Genomic DNA, 19,123 nt, shown 5'->3' with positions numbered 1-19,123 from the left:
CCGCCATTGTTGTGCCCTCGAAACCAAACCGAATCCGGGCCCGTATCTGAAAGCGAAACCCACCCCGAAAGCATCCCTCTCGCTCGCACATTTTCAGACAGACAAATAATCGATGAATGAACCGACTCTCCGTGTATGTGTGTAAGCGCAGGACAAATGACTGCCTGTGTATACGATGGTAGGTAGCCAGAGTCCTGGGCTTAAATTGAGAGGCGTCGGGGCAGAAGAGCTCAGTTCGAGTTGAGATCTCGCAGCGCACACACAGCTCCGCACAGCCAAGCCCATCAAAAACAGAATCACAAGTTATTCATCCAAGTGCTTAATTGTCGCGAGAGAGCCATTTACGCCTTCCATCAAAACTAGATAATCGACTGCGAAATGTCAACGATTAACCTGCATCCACCGCAAACCTACGCGCGCCTTTTCCGACCCTGGGACAGTCAGCGCCAGGCGGCGGCGTCGGCGCCCGGGACAGTGAAGCAGGAGCCGGAGGGCATTACCATTAAGACGGAGCTGCCCAGCAGCAGTCTCGGCCACGACTGCGACAGGGACTTCTCCTCCGCATCCTCATCCGCGTCAAGTAGCAGCAACAGCAGTAAGTCCTGCTACGAGGATGTCCTGAACCACAGCAGCTACACCCGTACCTCCACCCCGCTGCTGGACGCCGCCCCGCACCCTGTCTTTTTGCACCCCCAGTCGCCCTTGGACACGCACTCCTCCTGCACCGCACCTTTGGCTACCCCGCCCCAGCACGCACCATTTCTGTCGGCCGCCAGCGATCTCTACTACGCTGCCGCCGCCGCAGCAGCCGCTGCCGCCTCCACGCCTACTGCCGTCCCGGGCTTCGGCATGGACCCGTTCACTATGGGCCTGATGGAGCAGGAGTATGCCCGCGTAATGGCCGAGGACGCACAGTTGAAGGCGCTAAACAGCCGCAAGCAGCGGCCGAAGAAGTTCAAGTGCCCCAACTGCGACGTGGCCTTCTCAAACAACGGCCAGCTGAAAGGCCACATTCGCATCCACACCGGTAAGACGACCACTACAACCGACACCGACAGACCCACTAACTACTCCCCATTTTGTCTTGCAGGCGAACGCCCATTTAAGTGCGACGTGAGCACATGCGGCAAGACCTTCACCCGAAACGAGGAACTGACGCGCCACAAACGAATCCACACCGGACTGCGGCCGTATCCTTGCAGTGCCTGCGGAAAGAAGTTCGGCCGCCGCGACCACTTGAAGAAGCACATGAAGACGCACATGCCGATGGAGCGCCAGCTGGGCCCGTCCATCTTCGTGCCCATGTACCCATACCTTTATGGCTACTGAGAGGGGTATCCTGGCCAGCTTTCCCCTTATCATGCGATCCGTAAAGCGCTTGCACGCTTTAAACAAGCTCTACCGAATCCAACGAAACTCAATGGCAACCAAAACTGCCTAGCCAATCGTAGACACAAATACCTCAGCCGTACCTGGCGCAATGCGGCGCACTCACCAAGCCCAATCAATGCTAGCTATCTTTAGACCCCGACGATATATGCAAATATTGAGATATTTATTTTTTAACGCATATTTACACTTCCAGCTACGTGACTGGTTATAAAATTCGGCACATGTGTAAATAAAACCTAAGTGATCCTTTCTCATATGCTAAGCGATTAAGAAATTTAAGAGATACCCGAATGTACATGTACACCTAAGTTACACATAAGCTGATCGGGTTTACCAGAAACAAACGATATATACATAAAATTATACGATCATAGTTTAAATTGAGAGTTACATTATACGATTTATATTTACAACACAAAATAAACAAGAAGAAATTTTACAAAAAAGAAACCGAAATCTCTATTACTTGGGCTGTGTTAGAAATAAGGCGGTGTACATAAAACTTAATAATTTGCACCCCAATTATTTGATGCATAAGTTGCATTAGGACCTATTGGCCAAGAATCATTATCTACTGCCAGTTCCCGCTAACCAGATCATGGTGACAACCCGCTCGTCATGCCGCTAATATCAAAGCAAATCGGAAAATCATATTTGCAATGTCATAAAAGGATTAAAATGCTCAAGTCATTTGGTCCGAATCTATCCAAATTTCATTCACAAACTAACAAAAATGAAACAGCAACCCAGACAAGCAGAAACCGGCCAAGCCACTGCGAGCAGAATTTGTCTTTTAGCATCAGCACCGAAACTAAGTGAAAAAGTGCAGTGGTGTCGCGGGTAATCTTTCCCACAGTCCTTTTTCGATCCAGATGTCCCCACGTAGATTCGCCATTTCTCACCTGACAGCTTGCGTCATTCATTAAAACAATGAAGTGGTTCACCTGAGCAAAGCGACCCAGACATGGTGTCTGCGAGAAGTGAAAAATTACCTATGAGTATTATTCGGAATTCGTTGTGCGAACAGTGATCCTTGGTCTTTATCAATGTGACTTCTACAAGCGGACAATGGGAGCAGGTTATGAAGCGGCTCTAGGTGGACACCCAGTTTGCCGGACAAACGAAAATTTGTCCGCTTGATATGGGCGTGCAGTCCTTACATTACCTGTCCCCTACCTGTTTATTGTCCCTTTGGGACTGAGAATATTTTCATATCGGTCAGACAATGCGTCGTCGTTCACATTGCACAAGTGACACAGTGATCTATACTCTCTCTATTCGATCTTTTACAATTTTGACTTTTTGCTCCAGATACACCCCGTACCCAAAAAAACCATTCTCTTCTGCAACATGTTCAAACAATATTTTCTCAAGATCACTATATGTATATTACCTCGAATCCGAGCGAGATATGTGGCAATTAATAAGCGGGCAGGTAGAGTATATCATTCCTGAACCTCCGATACCAAAAGAAAATCGATAGAAATTTACAAAACAAATAGAAAAATGAGAAAAGATCAACAAATTTTTCAAAAGTGCAGGCGTGGCAAAAAGTTTTTTGGCAAATCGATAGAAATTTACAAGACTAATACAAATATAAATAACATTAGAGTGAGTGTGGCAACATGGGTCAACAAACTTGAGCTACGCCTCTAGAATTTGTATGATTAATCTCAATGATCTTTTATAGTTTCTGAGATCTCGACGTTCATTCGGACGGACGGGTATTGATCCTGATCAAGAATATATATGGTCGGAAACGCTTCCTTCTATCTTTTACTCTACCAGTAGCGGGTAAACAAAACCTTTTTAAAAGGTTCAAAACATTGTTCAAAAGATTTTGGGCGTTAGATTGGATTTTGCAAAAAGTTGTTTTCATATCGATAAAAACTTTCAAGACTAGAATTTCAATCGGTGCGATTTGCCCACGACCCTTCTAGCGCCTATGGGCCGCCCTTTTGAAACATTTTAATATTTTTATTATTGTATTTTCTAAGCTCTATAAATATACCAGGAAAATGATAAATTCTCGTTCGCACTTTCAGTAACTGGTAACGGGGCTGAGTTGTCAGGGAACTCGATTTGTACTTAAGTCTTTGGGAGGGTTTTTAGAGTTTTGTGGACGTTTAGGTGGTTTTCCCACAGACGGACTAACGAATGTGGCTATATTGACATGATATGATATGATATGATATATGATATTGATGCTAAAATTGTAAATTAGTACCATTTCTTGGGAATTAATTAAAATGTGTTATACTGTTGTTCTTAGAGCCATAGAAATAGTAGCTAATACTACAAAAGATTACAACTAAAATTTCGTTTTAGTTTAGTTTTTAGATTCGTATAAGCCTTTAAACAAGACTACACGTACAAATGCCCAATTGCAATATTAATTATACTGATGCAAAATATTGCTATAAATCGTATAATTTTTTAAACAAAGAGCATGAAACTTTCGCAAAAGCCTTCATTCTAATGCAGGAAGTTTATAAGTCAAACCGGACCGGATCAGTCCACTATATCATTTAGCTGTAATACAAATAGTTAAAAAATATCATACCGGGATTTGTGTGTACCAAACACACTAATTAATGGAAAATACATTTTGGCCCATTTGGTTTCGTTCTTAAAGCGTTGTAATTCCGTATACAACTGTTTCTAATAATATATATTTTCGTCTATAATTTGATGAAAATCTGTTATTTATGTATATCATTGGCATCTGGACAATCACCAGATCGGTCAAAAAACACAACGATTACTGAAACTAATACGAGAAGTTTAAACATAAAAAAACGGCTTTAGATAAAAAGCTCTCGTAGAAGCCCTAAGGAATAAAAAGGAATTAAAAAAAAAATATAGAGCTGAAACAATAACAGTCTTAATATTAATTGAAAATATAATAAAAAAAACAAGAGAGAACGCTATAGTCGAGTTCCCCGACTATCTGATACCCGTTACTCAGCTAGTGGAAGGGAGGAGAGTCTTAAACACAGTTTTTGGCGGTTTGTAGGCGTTATAGTAGGCGTGGCAGAAAGTTTTTTGGCAAATCGATAGAAATTTACAAGACCAATACGAAAATGAAAAAATATCAAAACATTTTTCAAAAGTGTGGACGTAGCAGCTTTGGGCGGTTTGTGGGCGTTAGAGTGGGCGTGGCAACATGAATCGACAAACTTGCGCTGCTTCTATGTCTCTGGAGTCTGTATGCTTAGTCTCAACTTTCTAGCTTTTGTAGTTCCTGAGATCTCGACGTTCATACGGACGAACAGACGGATTTCATATCATATCGATTTGCAAAAAAACTTTTTGCCATGCCCACTCTAACGCCCACAAGCCGCCAAAAACTGTCAGTGTTGAAGACTCTCATTCGCACTTCCACTAGCTGAGTAACCGGTATAAGATAGTCGGGGAATTCTACTATATCGTTCTCTCTTGTTCTTACTTCTAGGAAATCTTGTTTTTTAAAGCGTGTTATTAAAAAAACTTGAACTATTACATGAACCAAATTTCAAACGTAAACTCTTAATATAATTATACCCGTTACTCGTAGAGTAAAAGGGTATACTAGATTCGTTGAAAAGTATGTAACAGGCAGAAGGAAGCGTTTCCGACCATATAAAGTATATATATTCTTGATCAGGATCAATAGCCGAGTCGATTTGGCCATGTCCGTCTGTCCGTCCGTCTGTCCGTCCGTATGAACGTCGAGATCTCAGGAACTACAAAAGCTAGAAAGTTGAGATTAGGAATACAGACTCCAGGGACATAGACGCAGCGCAAGTTTGTCGAATCATGCTGCCACGCCCACTCTAACGCCCACAAACCGCCCAATACTGCCACGCCCACACTTTCGAAAAATGTTTTAATATTTTTTCATTTTTGTATTGGTCTTGTAAATTTCTATCGATTTGCAAAAAAACTTTTTGCCACGCCCACTCTAACGCCCACAAACCGCCCAAAGCTGCCACGCCCACACTTTCGAAAAATGTTTTGATATTTATTAATTTTTGTATTAGTCTTGTAAATTTCTATCTATTTGCCAAAAAACTTTTGGCCACGCCCACTCTAACGCCCACAAACCGCCAAAAACTGTCCTTCGCACTTACACTAGCTGAGTAACGGGTATCAGATAGTCGGGGAACTCGACTGTAGCGTTCTCTCTTGTTTTATTATTCAGCCTGCGTGGATAGATTATAAACAATAAAATAATATAAGTAACATGTAAATATTCAACAAAAAGTGGAAAGTACCATATGGGTATTGTTTTATAAAGTATGAATTCAACGAATAATATAAACAAATTTCACGCAGTTACAGTATTAGGTCAAGAAATAAAGAAAACATTGATATTAGTCATTAGTTTTCCTGGATTTAATAATTTAAACGCAAGATATCTTAACATTGCTCTAGATTTTTCCGTATAATACAGCTTTGTTGCACAGACAATATGAAAACGAAAGAAATGGCTTTCCAACAAGAAAGTAGTTTGGCTATTGATAACCTTTAGACATCGTAAAACAATGTAGGACCATTCATAACCACAAAGAGGCCAAACAACAGTCAAGGTTCCTCGGGTGGTCCGAAAAAAGTTCGCAAGGTGCTAATTGACAGGACTATCAGTGACACTATCCTGCCCACCCAGAGCGCACATGTCGAGGAATTGAACTGTCCTTTGTATCACAAATAGAAAAATATACGGGCCATAATTTCGCAATTGAAATAGAAGCACTGCGAAACCCCAGGGATCAAAACAAGCAAAGAGTGCGTCGGAATAAAAAATGGAGTCGGCTACTTTTCTCAGCGCCAGTTCTACTCAGTCTAAAAAGTGATGTGATGACTGTTTCATTTTCATCCCCTGGCCCAGCAACCCTCATCCCTTGTGGCTCGGACAGGGATGAATGAGAACAAGCGGGACAGTGCGCAACCGAGGGCATGAGGGGTAGAAGACTTCTGTACGACTTGTCAGAGGATCCATTTAATTGAGAAATTTATAATTTTATTTATTTATTAGCCGTCAGTTTTGCGGCTCTGAAAATGCTTTTTAGATGAATAGAGGAGCTATGCTCCATCAAAACTAAGGTCCAATCAAGTAAACAAGCAGACCGAGCGGGAGTAGGCGGCTCTATTCCCAGTAGTAAACGGAATCATTTCCAGTTAATTATGTTTGCATAAGCTGTCTCTGGCATTTCAGAATCCCAGTTTGACGATATTCCTTTCGTCTGTAGCGCTTTGCGATCGTATTTCCCAGGGGTCTGTCAGCAGATCTTAGGCGGATAACTGGGTATGTCCCGAAACCGCTAAACGACGATTTATCTACATAAACTCTCACAATAAGTTGATTGTCCGCTCCCTAATCTCGCCGAGCTCGAGCTAGGCACCTGAGCCCCGTACTTGAACAGTGTCTGAGTATATACGCAATTTGCGGTCTAATCCTAACGCCAGATCTTGCATAATGCCTTTTATACACAGATAGTAGAAACGCCTGGTTTGCCCAAATACCCACACGTGGTCCTAAGCTGTTTACCTAGATAAGTCGCGGGCCAGAAAGATCAGAGATAGTTTGGAAAAGTTCCTGTTGTTCATCGCCAGCAAGGGCAGCGATCAAGATTCAATCAAAAACGCATCGACAAAAATTGCGCAATGTCACTGCACCACACCAAAAACTAACCAAAGAACACCCGAGAGTTACCCAGCAGGACATCGGGCCAGATAGCAAACAGTAGGTGGTGCCGGAAGTACGGGACCGTTTTCACATCAACATGAGCCTTGAAAACTAATGATGACATAATTGGCTCTATCTGCTGCAACCGAAGGTGCCGCGTTCCTTTTGGGGTCGCACAAGCCGTCAGAGGTCCCGGAAAGGAAACATATATATTCATTTGCTCTTATAGAAAATATATAATTGATTTCTTTGCGAAATTGAATGTAATGACATTTGGATACTGCGCTCACTGTGAGGTCCGGACTGTTTCCGACCGAATAAATGTTTTGACATTTGGGAAAAGGTAGGATTCTTTGACAATTCATCAGCGATCTGACATACGGACCTATTTTTAATTTACTCGTTCTTGGAGTTTCTTTTACTATGCGGAGGTGTATCGTGTGCTCTTCCAATGAGCTAATTCCCAATTCCCCCAGGGTGGCCTTGATCTGATGGATCAATTTGTACACAAAGCGCTCGAGTTTTCTTTTTTTGAACAATGACTGTTGTTTTATTTGTAAATATGCACATAAAAATACTTGGCTGCCGATGGCAGTAAATACACGTTATGGAAAAATGACATTTTAGTATGTATATGGATTGAAAAGATATATAAATAGGTGCTGGCAGTGTTGTGCGCTTAAGATTCTCTTATTTTGCTGAAAAATCATAGGAGTAAACACTTATTGAAACGAATATACCACAAATTGAAATGAAAATATAGACAGCCCTTGTTGTTGGCAAGGTAAAGGCATTATTAGGTAAGGCAAAACTATTTGTGCCACTGAGATTACTAAATGTCGCTGCTCGAACGTTTGTCAAGCAGATTTGTAGAGGTTAATTTGGGTCTTCCTTAGTACAGCATTATGGCGGCCTTGTTTTTATCGTCACTTGGCGCCTCCAAGCATTGTCGGTCGCGGAGGTCGCGTCGCCGGGCATACAACAGGACGGCGATATTCAGCAGCACCACGACGGTTGATATCACGACCAGGTAGAAGCTGTAACCAAGATAGGCCAGTCCATTGCTATACCAGTGCAGCTGCTGGTGTTCGGTTAAAAGAACGTTATGTATAAAGTATTGGTAGAACTGCACCAGCCAAGCCACAAACGCCACTATTTGCGCTGCCGCAGCGCAAATGTTGGAGGTCAGGAGAAGCATCATTGCGCCTCCTCTTTTGGCCGCAGAGGCTGACTTGAAGACAGCGGCGATTGCGGCCACAGCGCAGGCCAGGAGTGCGAAGCCGGTGCCCACGGTAGTAAGTAGCCAGAGCCCGAAGCTGGTATCGCCATTTTCTGTTCGAACATATGTGTACACTAAAAATATCGTGAACAATAACGAAGGTTAGAGTGCATCCCATTACTTAAGAAATTGTACATTTTATTTGCATCTCGATAGCTGCAGCTTTTATGACGTTTTTATACCCGTTCTTCGTAGAGTAAAAAGTGTATATATATATTCGTCGAAAAGCATGTAACAGGTAGAAGTAAGCTTTTCCGATCATATAAAGTAAATATGTATATTCTTGACCAGGATCAATAGCCGGGTCGATCTAGCAAAGTCAGTCAGTCCGCCCGTATGAACGTCGAAATCTCAAAAAATACAAAACAATTGTTTGTCTTTTCTATTTTTATCGGTATACCACAAACACTGGCCACGACCCAGTTTTGACCATTTGACCATTTTTAATTTCATGATTGTTTTCCCCCAATTATATTATTTCCCATATATTTTCCCATTTTATTTTTGTTGTTCCTATTTCTATCGGGTTGCAGGAAAATTTTTGAAATTCTTCGCATTTCCACTGTCTGAGGTAGCTGATATTTGGTCAGCTCGACTATAAAGTTTCTCTCTTTCTGGTTTCTCCTATGTTGCTCACAATTTAATTAGGCTATAGTCTCATGAGTTATTTATAATAATAAGAGAAAGACATTTTTGTGGGTGTTTAACGTTTTAAACCCAAATTTTAACGAAATTATCTTTATCTGGCTGCTATTGCTCATCAATATTGCTGGAAGAATTAGACAGAAAGCTAAATAAAAATTGTGCCTCTTGTGTGATTAATAATATTAAAAAAAAAAAACACTTTTAGTTTTTAAGCATAATTGTAGGAATTACAGTACATATGTAACCAAAAGTATAAACAATTTTTATGTTTTTGTGTATGAATGCGTTTAAAACAAACATGCAATCCTCATGTGTCAAAAGTCTCAGCAATTTTTACCCGGATATTTTAACGATCATGCATCTTGAGCTACAAGTCACAGGTATATAAATTACATATTTACTTTACTTTACTTTTGTTATTTGTGCCCAAAGCTGCCACGCCCACACTTTTGAAAAATGTTTTGATATTTTTTTTTATATAGTTTTATTAATCTTGTAAATTTCTATCGATTTGATAAAATTTTTTTTTATAGTTTTCTAAACTTTAATTGATTTGCAAAAAACTTTTTGCGACGTTCACCCTAACGCCCACAAACCGCACAAACCTGCCACGCCGTCACTTTTAAAAAAATGTTTTGATATCTTTTCATATTTCTTTTAGTCTTGCGAAAAATCTTTCGAAGCATACTCTTACGGCCGCAAACCGTCAAAAACCGTCAGTTTTTAAATTTCTCCTTCGCACTTCCACTAGCTGAGTAACGGGTAGAGCGTTCTCTCTTTTTACGTATACGTACGTGTACGTATTTAACTAATACATGCCCTAATAATCGCGGATTCGTGTATTTAAAAAGATGCCAAGAAGTTTAATCCAATTCAAAATGCAGGTAATGAGTGGATCAGCACCTAGATAGTGCTTCCCTTTATCCCCGGCTACTTTATTCGCTCACCATCAACCGAATTTGTGCGGAATCCGAATCCAGGATTCAGGTGGTAGCTGCCGTAAAAGAGTCCGAAGTTGAATTCGCCTTTGGCGTCCAACGAGTTCTTGCGGCGTGGAGTGGCCCGCACCCAGTGGTTAGTAGTCATGCTGACGAGCAAGAGGCCAATAGCTAGGCAGCTGCCGAAGAAGGTGGAGAAGACTAACGCACGTGTGTGCAAGCTCATCTTAATAATGCTCCTAGAAGACCGGTGAGATAGGTAGGGGCTAGGCTGTTTTCACCATTAAGAAATGTAGAGCCAGGCTCCAGCTGCAGCGAAGAAAGTCTGGTAAGTTAGCAGAGGACCCAAAGCCAGTGGCCTCGAAGCTCTTTGTTTACCCTTTTATGATAATGTTGGCCGATTGCAAATATAGTCTTTGTTTCACAAAACAACTGGTTGTTTTACAAGTAAACAATTGATATAAACTTTTTTGCCTTTGTTTTCTTTCGGAAGAGAAGACTGAACAAATATTTTTTCTCAATACGTACGGTAACATTCTTTTGGGATTCGGTCTGGCAGCCCCGGCACTTCTGGTATATTCGATAACGATACAATTCCCATAGAAAACTTATTCGACTGCCCTGGATCCCTGCAAAAATAGCGCGAAGTTTTTGTGTTTACGTGAAAAATAGTAGATGTCGTGTAAATATGAGCAGTCGCAAACACAGAGGCTGCGAAAATATGGAAAATTTTTGCCCGGTGACCAGGTGAGCTATCCTTTGCTTGGTTCTTAAGGTAAAACAAGGGGGCACTGAATTTCTCCAGTGACGACACACGCGCCACAAGTGTTCAAACGAGGTCAAGAAAGTGACTTAATGAATTGAAGGGTTCTTGACCCCTTGCTGATGAAGCACGATCGAACTGCACACTTTTAACCAATGTCCGACTATTGCAGAAAGCGCTCGACCAATAAGAACCAAGTTTCTGTTGTGGGCGCTTTAGTTTCTACCACGAAGTCATCGCAATACGAGCACCCTTCCTCGCCCCCGGCACTTACTTTTGAGGCCCTAGAAGAAATGGGAATCGGAATGCTGGACTCCGAAGAAAGCAGCTCTTCAGCGCTCTCGGCCATCGCTTTGGCGGTTAGTGCTGGTGTCACCAGCGACGACAACTCCAACGAGACGACTCCGTACGCCAGTGTTCCTCGCATGGCGCACAAGCTACAGCATACACAGCGGCTAAGCATGGGAGCTACGGGGGATACCACACTAGACATCCATGCTGTGGAGGATTCACTGGCGATGTGCCGCCAATCGGCCGAGAACCTGCAGATTCTGGCGCAGACCAAGCGCTCAGCGTTATGCTCTGAAGGTAGCAGCAATTCAAACTCGCCCAGCAAACGTTTGCGCAACCCCCTGGTCGCAGTCACATGTAACAATCAGATTGATGGCACGGCTTTGCTCAATTTTCAGCCATCAACCAGCAGGTTGGCGCAAGGTTGCCTGACAAAAAAGCCCTCGTCAGCACAGATCACAACCCGAATGATTCCCAGGGACGGTTTCTTTGTGTTCCGCACCCCGGCCATGAGTGCCCACATCAGCAGCGGCATAAACTACTTTGAAAGACTTTCAGACGAAATACTACTGGACATCTTTAAGTGGCTCCCGAAGAAGACGCTTTTGCGCATGGCTACCGTTTGTCGACGCTTTAACCGCTGCTCCCATGATGACTCTTTGTGGACAAGGCTGGATTTGGGTTTGCGGACCATTAGACCACGTGCCCTAGAGGAAATTGTTAGGCGGGGGGTCCTTGTACTACGTCTGGCCCAGACTAGTGTAAGTAACAGCTTACGTTTTGTTTTCGCAGAACAAGAGCATTGAGTTGTTTAATCTCTTTACTGTAGATCCAAGAGCCCGCATTTGCCCCATTAACAGAAGCGTTTACAGTGCGACTACAATATCTCGACCTGAGTATGGCCTCTATCACACGAAGCTCACTGCTCAGACTATTGTCCCACTGCCGTCATCTAAAGAAAATAAGCTTAGAGAATACTGAGCTCGATGACAGCATCTGTGCAGAGATCGCAAAGAATGAAGCTTTGGAGGCGGTTAATCTGACTATGGCTAGAGGACTAACGGCCAACAGTGTTCGTCTAATGATGAAGTCTCTTATCAGCTTAAGCAGCTTGAACATATCTTGGACTGACCTGAGTGCGGATGCTGTAACGGCGTTGGTTACCCACATTTCTTCAAACGTAATTCGGCTAAATATTGCTGGATGTCGCCGCGTATTGTTTGACTCTCGTAAGCAGTTTCCGTCGACTTATAATGATCCTTATTGGTTTAAAAATATTTTATTTAGATGTTGCATCGCTGCAAAACCGCTGCCCTCAGTTGTTGGAGCTTGATCTTTCTGATTGCAATAGTCTAACCCCAACAGTCATTACTGCAATTATGAAGTTCAAGATGCTGGAATATTTGTCCGTTTCCCGATGTTATCTTATTCCTGCAACCAAATTTATGTAAGCTTTTTCCAGCTCGCGTCTGATAAATATCTACCCCACCATTTTCGTTGCAGTGAACTTAAGAGTATGCCCTCGCTAACCTATTTAGACATATTTGGAATGCTGTCGGACGCTGCAATGGAAGTCCTTGAGAAACAACTTCCAAAAATGGGTATTAACAAATTCATCCACAGTTCGGTATCCCGACCGACAGTTGGCACGCGACGCACTTCTATTTGGGGTCTTCGCACGCGCGACTAAATCTCGATTCTGCAGCTTTCGTTACTATCAGAATTTGCTTTGCTACATAAACCATCTGTAACGTATTTTTTTTATTCTCAATTTAACATCATAAATAATCATATTCATCTGTTCTTATTTTTGTGCATTTGGTCACTGATCCGCTTCGCTGATGGGCTCCACTGGTTTTTCCCATTCCCATTCCTCCCAGTTGACGCAGTTCTTGAGACTATCCATGAATCCTGTTTCGCTGGGACACTTAATTTCAATTGCTGGTTTGTTAAGTGTCTCACATTTCCAATACGATGTGGCATCCCAATTGTTGCGAAAAACGGCAATGTCTAGCTCGGCTTGAGTCTTGCAACCCGGCTGTCCGTCACCATCATAAGCAAGGGCGACACCCCACGAAATCACCAGTAGAGAGGTTAGAGCGAGCTGAACCTTCATCTTCCGAAAAACTATGGTCTTCTGGAAGTACTCGAAGCCTTTTATAGTTACATTGTTGCAGCAGTATAGTAAGCAAGTGCAGCTACTACCAGAAAATGCTTTTATAAATTGACATAATGTAAACACTCGAGAGAGGGAGAAGTAGATAGCTGTGCTTGCCCTTGACTACAATCTGGGCAAACTAAAATAGTTACAATTAGACACGCAATTTTTCATTAAAAAAATGATTGTTAATATACTTTTTGAAATATATAATAAAATGAAAAATATAAGTAACTCATAAGCAAGTTTGTTTCTTTAGAAGCGTGGTTTTGGACCTTAACAAGAAAAACCTAATTCAAAACAAAATCAAACAATAAAAAATATTTAGGTTTTTAATTGAATATTTTCCAGCTAGTATATTTTCAATAACAGAATTTGCTGGTTGAAAATCTATCCGGAATTACTTCGGGTCACTCCCCGCCGATTGTTCGTTTTTTTATATTCTGAAAGAAATGCCAATGTCACAGCACTAGTATATAATAGTATTTACCGATTACTTTTGACTTTGGTGTGAATAGGCTATTTAGCTCAAGCAGTAAACATATTCGATTGTAGCTGGTTATCTTTGATGGTGGCCAATATATGACAGCATTGGTAGTATCGATAACTCTTCAGGTTCGCTTGTATTGGACTATTTCGCTACCCACACGTAATTTCGGAAATTGCCAGAAAAACCTCGATCTGATATTGATATTACTCCAAAATAGCGCGCTTAAGTCGAAAAAACATCTTCCAACAGTCAGATGGACGAAGACTCGGCTTTGATACAGCTGGGGGATGGGCGTCTCGGTAAAGCGGTCGATCTTGATCTGCCCCCAGGGCCACCCGGCGTCGACGAGAAAAGCGGAAATGACAACTGCGAGCTTAGGAGCGGTGGATCGGGAAAGCGCGGCAAGTCGAGTTCCAGGCGCCGTTCTTCATCCCGTGGTCGGTCGGATTCCCACAACACCTCGCCGTCGAACACTCGACGAAGACATTCCGTGTCTCGCTCGCTAACTCCCCCGCGTCGTGGTCGTTACGATTCGGCCGATTATGGGCGTTATCCCCGCCGTCGCTATGATCGTGACCGACGACGCTCTCCCGAACGCAGGCGCTCTCCGCCACGTCGGGGACGCCGGTATGGACGATCCCGATCGCGCAGCGTCTCGCCCCGACGGGTAGGTCGGTGGTCCCCAAAAAAAAAGCCGTCGTCGCCGACAGTGCCGCCGCAGGGAGGACCACCTTCTCAAATGACAACTGCCTATGGAGTTATGGCCGCACATATGTACGGATCATACGTCGCTCCACAAAATGTCTACGGTCACCAGTACGGAATGCCGCCTGGCTCGTTTCCACCTCATGAACCGGTGTACGGCATGCCAGGTCCCCCGCCTGACCACAGCACTTTTGGGTCTGGCTATGGTCCGCCCCCCACAAGCTCGTGGGGCGTAAACGGTAACTCTTAAAATATTTAACGTCAAAATCCCTTTATTGATTAGCCCTTATATACTTTGCAGAGTACGCTCAGCCGGTCTGGGTGAACCAGCCCATGGCCGGGGTCCAGCCATCCACTTCAGACGCCCTGATCCAGCCACAGAAGCCCCTCGAAAATCTTTCTGACAAGAAGATAGGCGAGGAGCAGAAGGTGCCAGCGCTTGAAGGCGCAGGTTTGACGCCTCAGGACGGTAAGTGTGGATATGAATTAAAATGTGGTCACAACGAACATTCACATGCAAACCTCTCACATTATGTTTTATTACTGTTGTCATGATTACTTGTACTTGTAACTTAATTGCGCGCATACCAGAAATTACCAAAAGTCTAGGGTAAAAATCAAATCAATCAGACTCTAGAAGTATACGCGCTGCAAGACCTAACCAAGACCAACCCAAGCGAGAGTCTCGAAATGTTAATTCATTCCAAATAGAAAACGCAGTTTTTCCGTTTTTGTGTGGCAGTAGTCGAAACACGCAATTTCGCCGACCTGGACGCCCGCCGTCGTCACCACAACTGGCTCTTCATTCAACGAGGACTGGCAGATCAAGCAATCACGGCGACTGCTTCCGAGTGTAATTAGCCGATGAAATGCACTCGAGAATGCATTTGTAAATGAAATTTGAACTTTTATTTCTCTGGGAAGAATGGCTTTTAATTAGAACCTATCTATTTATCCCCCATCTATATACCGTCGATCGGCAGCCGTGGCCCAAGAAGCGGAGAAGCAAAAGGATGAGCTCAAGAAACAGCGGGCAAACTATGTGAAAAAGGTAACGCTGCTCAAGAAAGAAATGAAAGTGCTTAAAGACCAGCGCGAGGACCTGGCGGCCGGCGAAGCACCACCCTCACCAACCACAAAGAATTTCATCGAAGAAAACGACCGCTTGCAGGTGAGTTGGAATCCCAAAACGATATCTGTTAGTTATTCTATTTAACTCAATTCATTCTGGTACAGAATCAAATTAAGAAGAAACTGGATACAATAGAAAACGTTATAGACATGCTGAACGGCATAATTGGCTACGAAGATGTTGATGATGAACCTTCTAAGCAGAAGTCACATGGCAAGCCTCAGCCTGAACAACAGGTTAGCCGCTCCCACTCTTCCAGTGAAAGTTCAGCAGATAGCTCGGAATCCAGCTCATCATCTATTAGTACATCGGATTCGTCTTCCGATAACGAAGACAAAGAAGAAACAGGCGGCGCTGTAGGTAGTCCCACCAATCGACTTAAGCACCGCGCCATCAAATCGATGAAGTCGAAGCAGCGACATGGTGAAATGAAGACAGTACCAACCCCAGCACAAAATTACAATTTTGTGTTTTTCGATCCCGAACAGCATTGGTGCAAGAGCTGTGCAGTTTTTCCTAAGTCTGCTCGAGACTATTTAAAGCATTTGCACGCTGAGGAACACATGAATCGTGAGACCATAGAAACTCCCTGGCATGTGGGTATTGACCATGATCCCTTTCCCACATTTGAAAACGCACCTGCCAAGCGCGTCCCCGTTAGGGGCATGCAATTTCTCGTGCCGGCTAACGCTTGGTTTTGCAAGCTCTGCAGTGTTTGGATTGGAGACTTGCACTGCGCTTCCGCTCATCTCAAGTCTAGGCTTCACTCAAATAAATATCAGGTGTGTACTAAAAATGCTTTACCATGTCTATGCAGGGTTTTGTATTTAATTAATATTTATATACGATTTCGGGGATTTTTATCAAAAATTTTGTGTATTAAAGGTGCAATCTCTGTAGTATTATGCCTTTTACATTTGTGTCATCTTTTCATCACAATTGGATTATCAAATCGGCTTATAATTAGGAAGATAATTTATCTTTTACCTGCCCAAACATTTTTTTTTTCATAATTTCTATCTACAGTTTTATTTGCCAAACCTTTTTGAAAAGGTTTTTTCAAATTAAAACACCCTGTAGTGAAATGGAGAGCTAACTGAGTAACGGTATCTTACAGTCGGGGAACTCGGCTCTCTTGTATGTAATTGCTTTTATTCTTCGGCTCATGGCTCATTATACGCTGGTCATTTTTGTATATTTTATTCATTTTAAAAACCCGTCCATTGTAGCTATTTATAAATCAGAATCCCAACTATGAAATTGAGTGGCAAGCAAACCGTGAGCGGGCCATGAATCAACAGAAAGACCACGACGATTTCAAGAATAAAAAGGCCAAGGAAGACGAGGACATGGCGTCAAAAAAAAAGAAAAAAAAGAGGTAAGGGTTAGAATATATAGGACGCAGAAGATTATATTTGGTTTTGTTTTTCCGAAAAGCGGTGAGAAAAAAAAAAAGAAGCGCAAGCACGGAAAAAAGAGCAAACAATATACAATGGATGCAAACAGCACATCGTCATCCTCTGATAGCTCTTCGTCGGAAGAGGAAAATGGACAGCAACCAAAGAAAGGTCGTGCCGAACAGCAACCAACTGGTCAATTGGATAAGTCAACTGCTGCAGCATCAATACGGTTGGCCATGAGAAAGCAGGAAAGCACATCAACAAATTTAAAGCAGGAAGTGCCTTTTCAGTCTGTGCCGCCACCGCCACCAATCATAAAGGATTGCACAGTTGCTTCAGGACGGGGTAAATGGACTTCAACCAGTGTCGAAGAACAAAAGGAAGATCAAAATAAACAGGATGATACCATGCTTAAGCAATGGAATAATGTGCAGCCTATTATAAGTGCGAGTGAAAAAAAGCTGTTGGAACAGCTTAAAGGAAGGCTTAATTACAAGGGAGTTCGTGACCAGGACAACCATAAAGAAGTACCAACAGAAACGAATGACGAAAAGTTCAGGCGGGGTGGAGGACGTCGTTCTCGTTCACGATCTAAGCGGCGCAGTTACTCTCGAAGCATAAGTCGGGGACGGGATCGAGATCGAGATCGGCGGGATCGTGAGCGAGATAGAGACCGTGGTCACCGGCGTCGGTCACGTAGTCGTGGCCGACACTTCTCCCGTTCGCCTATGAGATCCAGCCGGAGAAGTCGATCCCGTGAGGGTCGAAGTCGACGCAGCCGTAGTCGCTCAATTGAACGGGTAGAGCGTCCCGTGATCAAGCATTCCGAGTTTCGGCCTCGTACTGTACCGGAACGCAAGCAAACAGATATAAAGCGCGACAAAAAGGATGCAGAAAGCAAGTCAAAGTTAAAGTTATCAAAGCCCTGTAGCAATTCCTTGCCGGGAGTCAAAAAGCTGCCTTTCATCGGTAAGATGCCAGTATTCAAAAAACAGTCTGTTTCAGCTTCTAATTACGATGCTACTTCTGTTTACACCAACGGCTGTTTGGAGGCACCACCTCCACCGCCGCCCCCATTGGGTGGAGCGTCGAGTCAGGTAGTTGCTCGTCAACAAGCACCGACAGCTGCGCAGATTCAAATGGCAATGATGGAAGATGCATTTGGCAATGCTCCCCCATTTCATCCTGATGCGGGTATGATGGTAGATTACGAAGAGCTAATGCCAGATCCCGTCCAGTTTGCAAATTTAATGACGAGCTGCCCACCTCCTCCACCGCCTGGAGAAGGCTCTGATGGGGACGCTCATGGTCTTGAGGCTGGCGATCAGCATGACAATGAAAACCGCGTGGACGTCTTGCCCCCAGGCATTGATGAAACCGAATCTGACCTGGTACCGCATCCGTTAGACACTGCAGCACAACCCCGCGACGAGGAACTCCCAAAGGACCTGGTCGAAGCGCTTGATATAATATTCCCCAGTGACGGAGTAATTTTGGAGACATCAAATGAAAACAGTGAAAAGCAGGAAGAGGTGACTATCACCACCATTGTTAAGGATGACGCAGTGCTCAGTGAGCTTAATCTTCAAGACTTGGCTAAGCAGGGTATTCACCTTGTAACAATCAATAAAACAGAAGTCTCAAAAAAATCACATATTCAAAAAACCAAGAAGGATGAAGAGTCACAGGTTTTGAATGGCAAATCTGACGCCGCAGAAAACTTAAAATTAATTGACGCAGAGGATATCCCAATGCCAAATTCGCCTCCAGCTGAGCCGTCATTTGACGATAAGACGAAAAGCAAGGTCTTCAACAAGCAAGCAGATATCTCGGAAATACCACAGCCGGCTGCATCGCCTTCAGACAGTGAGAATTTTCGCCGACAGTTAGAGCTTGACGAGTTGGCTATGCTGGGAATCGACAGCAGTGACATGGCGGCACAGTGTACGTAGAACGTGTGTTTGTTTCCTATATCATTACAAAAAAAACCTTTTTTTGTTAAAACATTTCATCAGCCGTAGCTAAGTAACACCTTTGTTGGATTTGTGTTCTAAATTATTTTTTTTTTATATATGTACATAGATGCGTTGTAAGATATGATTTGATGGACTTTTTGGCGGATGGACAAATCGAATAACAAGGAGCCCTATAAAAAAGGAACAGTTTACAATTTAATTTGGCACATGTGTATGAGTGTTTTTTGATGGAATGTTTTAAATAAATGCGCATATATGTACGTTATATATGTAAGAAACCCTAAAA

The 19,123-nt window shown here is 43.2% G+C and overlaps 5 protein-coding genes across 7 annotated transcripts; 3 read left to right on the top strand and 2 right to left on the bottom strand.

The window, feature by feature from the left end:
* Window positions 1–211: 211 nt before the first annotated feature.
* LOC6535278 (zinc finger protein 8) lies at window positions 212–1,842 on the top strand. Its single transcript, XM_002095898.4, has 2 exons — window positions 212–1,027; window positions 1,091–1,842. Exons 1-2 carry the CDS (start codon window positions 379–381, stop codon window positions 1,327–1,329), a joined length of 888 nt encoding a protein of 295 aa, XP_002095934.1. The 5' UTR covers window positions 212–378; the 3' UTR covers window positions 1,330–1,842.
* Window positions 1,843–7,581: 5,739 nt separating this feature from the next.
* On the bottom strand, window positions 7,582–10,454 carry LOC6535277. Its single transcript, XM_002095897.4, has 3 exons — window positions 10,301–10,454; window positions 9,932–10,231; window positions 7,582–8,413 (listed from the first exon to the last, which is right to left on the bottom strand). The coding sequence occupies exons 2-3, from the start codon at window positions 10,146–10,148 to the stop codon at window positions 7,953–7,955; spliced, it is 678 nt and encodes a 225-aa protein (XP_002095933.1). The 5' UTR covers window positions 10,149–10,231; window positions 10,301–10,454; the 3' UTR covers window positions 7,582–7,952.
* A 69-nt stretch (window positions 10,455–10,523) lies between these two features.
* On the top strand, window positions 10,524–12,783 carry LOC6535276 (S-phase kinase-associated protein 2). Its single transcript, XM_002095896.4, has 5 exons — window positions 10,524–10,669; window positions 10,858–11,737; window positions 11,806–12,205; window positions 12,264–12,423; window positions 12,480–12,783. Exons 1-5 carry the CDS (start codon window positions 10,611–10,613, stop codon window positions 12,664–12,666), a joined length of 1,686 nt encoding a protein of 561 aa, XP_002095932.1. The 5' UTR covers window positions 10,524–10,610; the 3' UTR covers window positions 12,667–12,783.
* Window positions 12,700–13,113, bottom strand: LOC6535275. The gene has a single exon (XM_002095895.3). The coding sequence runs from the start codon at window positions 13,090–13,092 to the stop codon at window positions 12,799–12,801; it is 294 nt and encodes a 97-aa protein (XP_002095931.1). The 5' UTR covers window positions 13,093–13,113; the 3' UTR covers window positions 12,700–12,798.
* A 581-nt stretch (window positions 13,114–13,694) lies between these two features.
* LOC6535274 (zinc finger matrin-type protein CG9776) lies at window positions 13,695–19,123 on the top strand. Of its 3 annotated transcripts, XM_015191534.2 has the most exons (8): window positions 13,695–13,783; window positions 13,842–14,568; window positions 14,631–14,798; window positions 15,313–15,500; window positions 15,566–16,243; window positions 16,691–16,839; window positions 16,899–18,805; window positions 18,944–19,123. In XM_015191534.2, the coding sequence occupies exons 2-8, from the start codon at window positions 13,878–13,880 to the stop codon at window positions 18,952–18,954; spliced, it is 3,792 nt and encodes a 1,263-aa protein (XP_015047020.1). In that variant the 5' UTR covers window positions 13,695–13,783; window positions 13,842–13,877; the 3' UTR covers window positions 18,955–19,123. The 3 variants fall into 3 exon arrangements, with proteins under 3 accessions (XP_015047020.1, XP_002095930.2, XP_015047019.1); XM_002095894.3 differs by having other exon boundaries at window positions 13,739–14,568; XM_015191533.3 differs by lacking the exons at window positions 13,695–13,783; window positions 13,842–14,568; window positions 14,631–14,798 and adding an exon at window positions 14,899–15,218.

The sequence above is a fragment of the Drosophila yakuba genome, chromosome 3R, assembly GCF_016746365.2.
Source record: "Drosophila yakuba strain Tai18E2 chromosome 3R, Prin_Dyak_Tai18E2_2.1, whole genome shotgun sequence".
In the NCBI taxonomy this organism is placed as follows: domain Eukaryota; kingdom Metazoa; phylum Arthropoda; class Insecta; order Diptera; family Drosophilidae; genus Drosophila; species Drosophila yakuba.
Note: the sequence above shows the minus strand (reverse complement) of the source record. Positions and strands in the feature narration are given on the sequence as shown.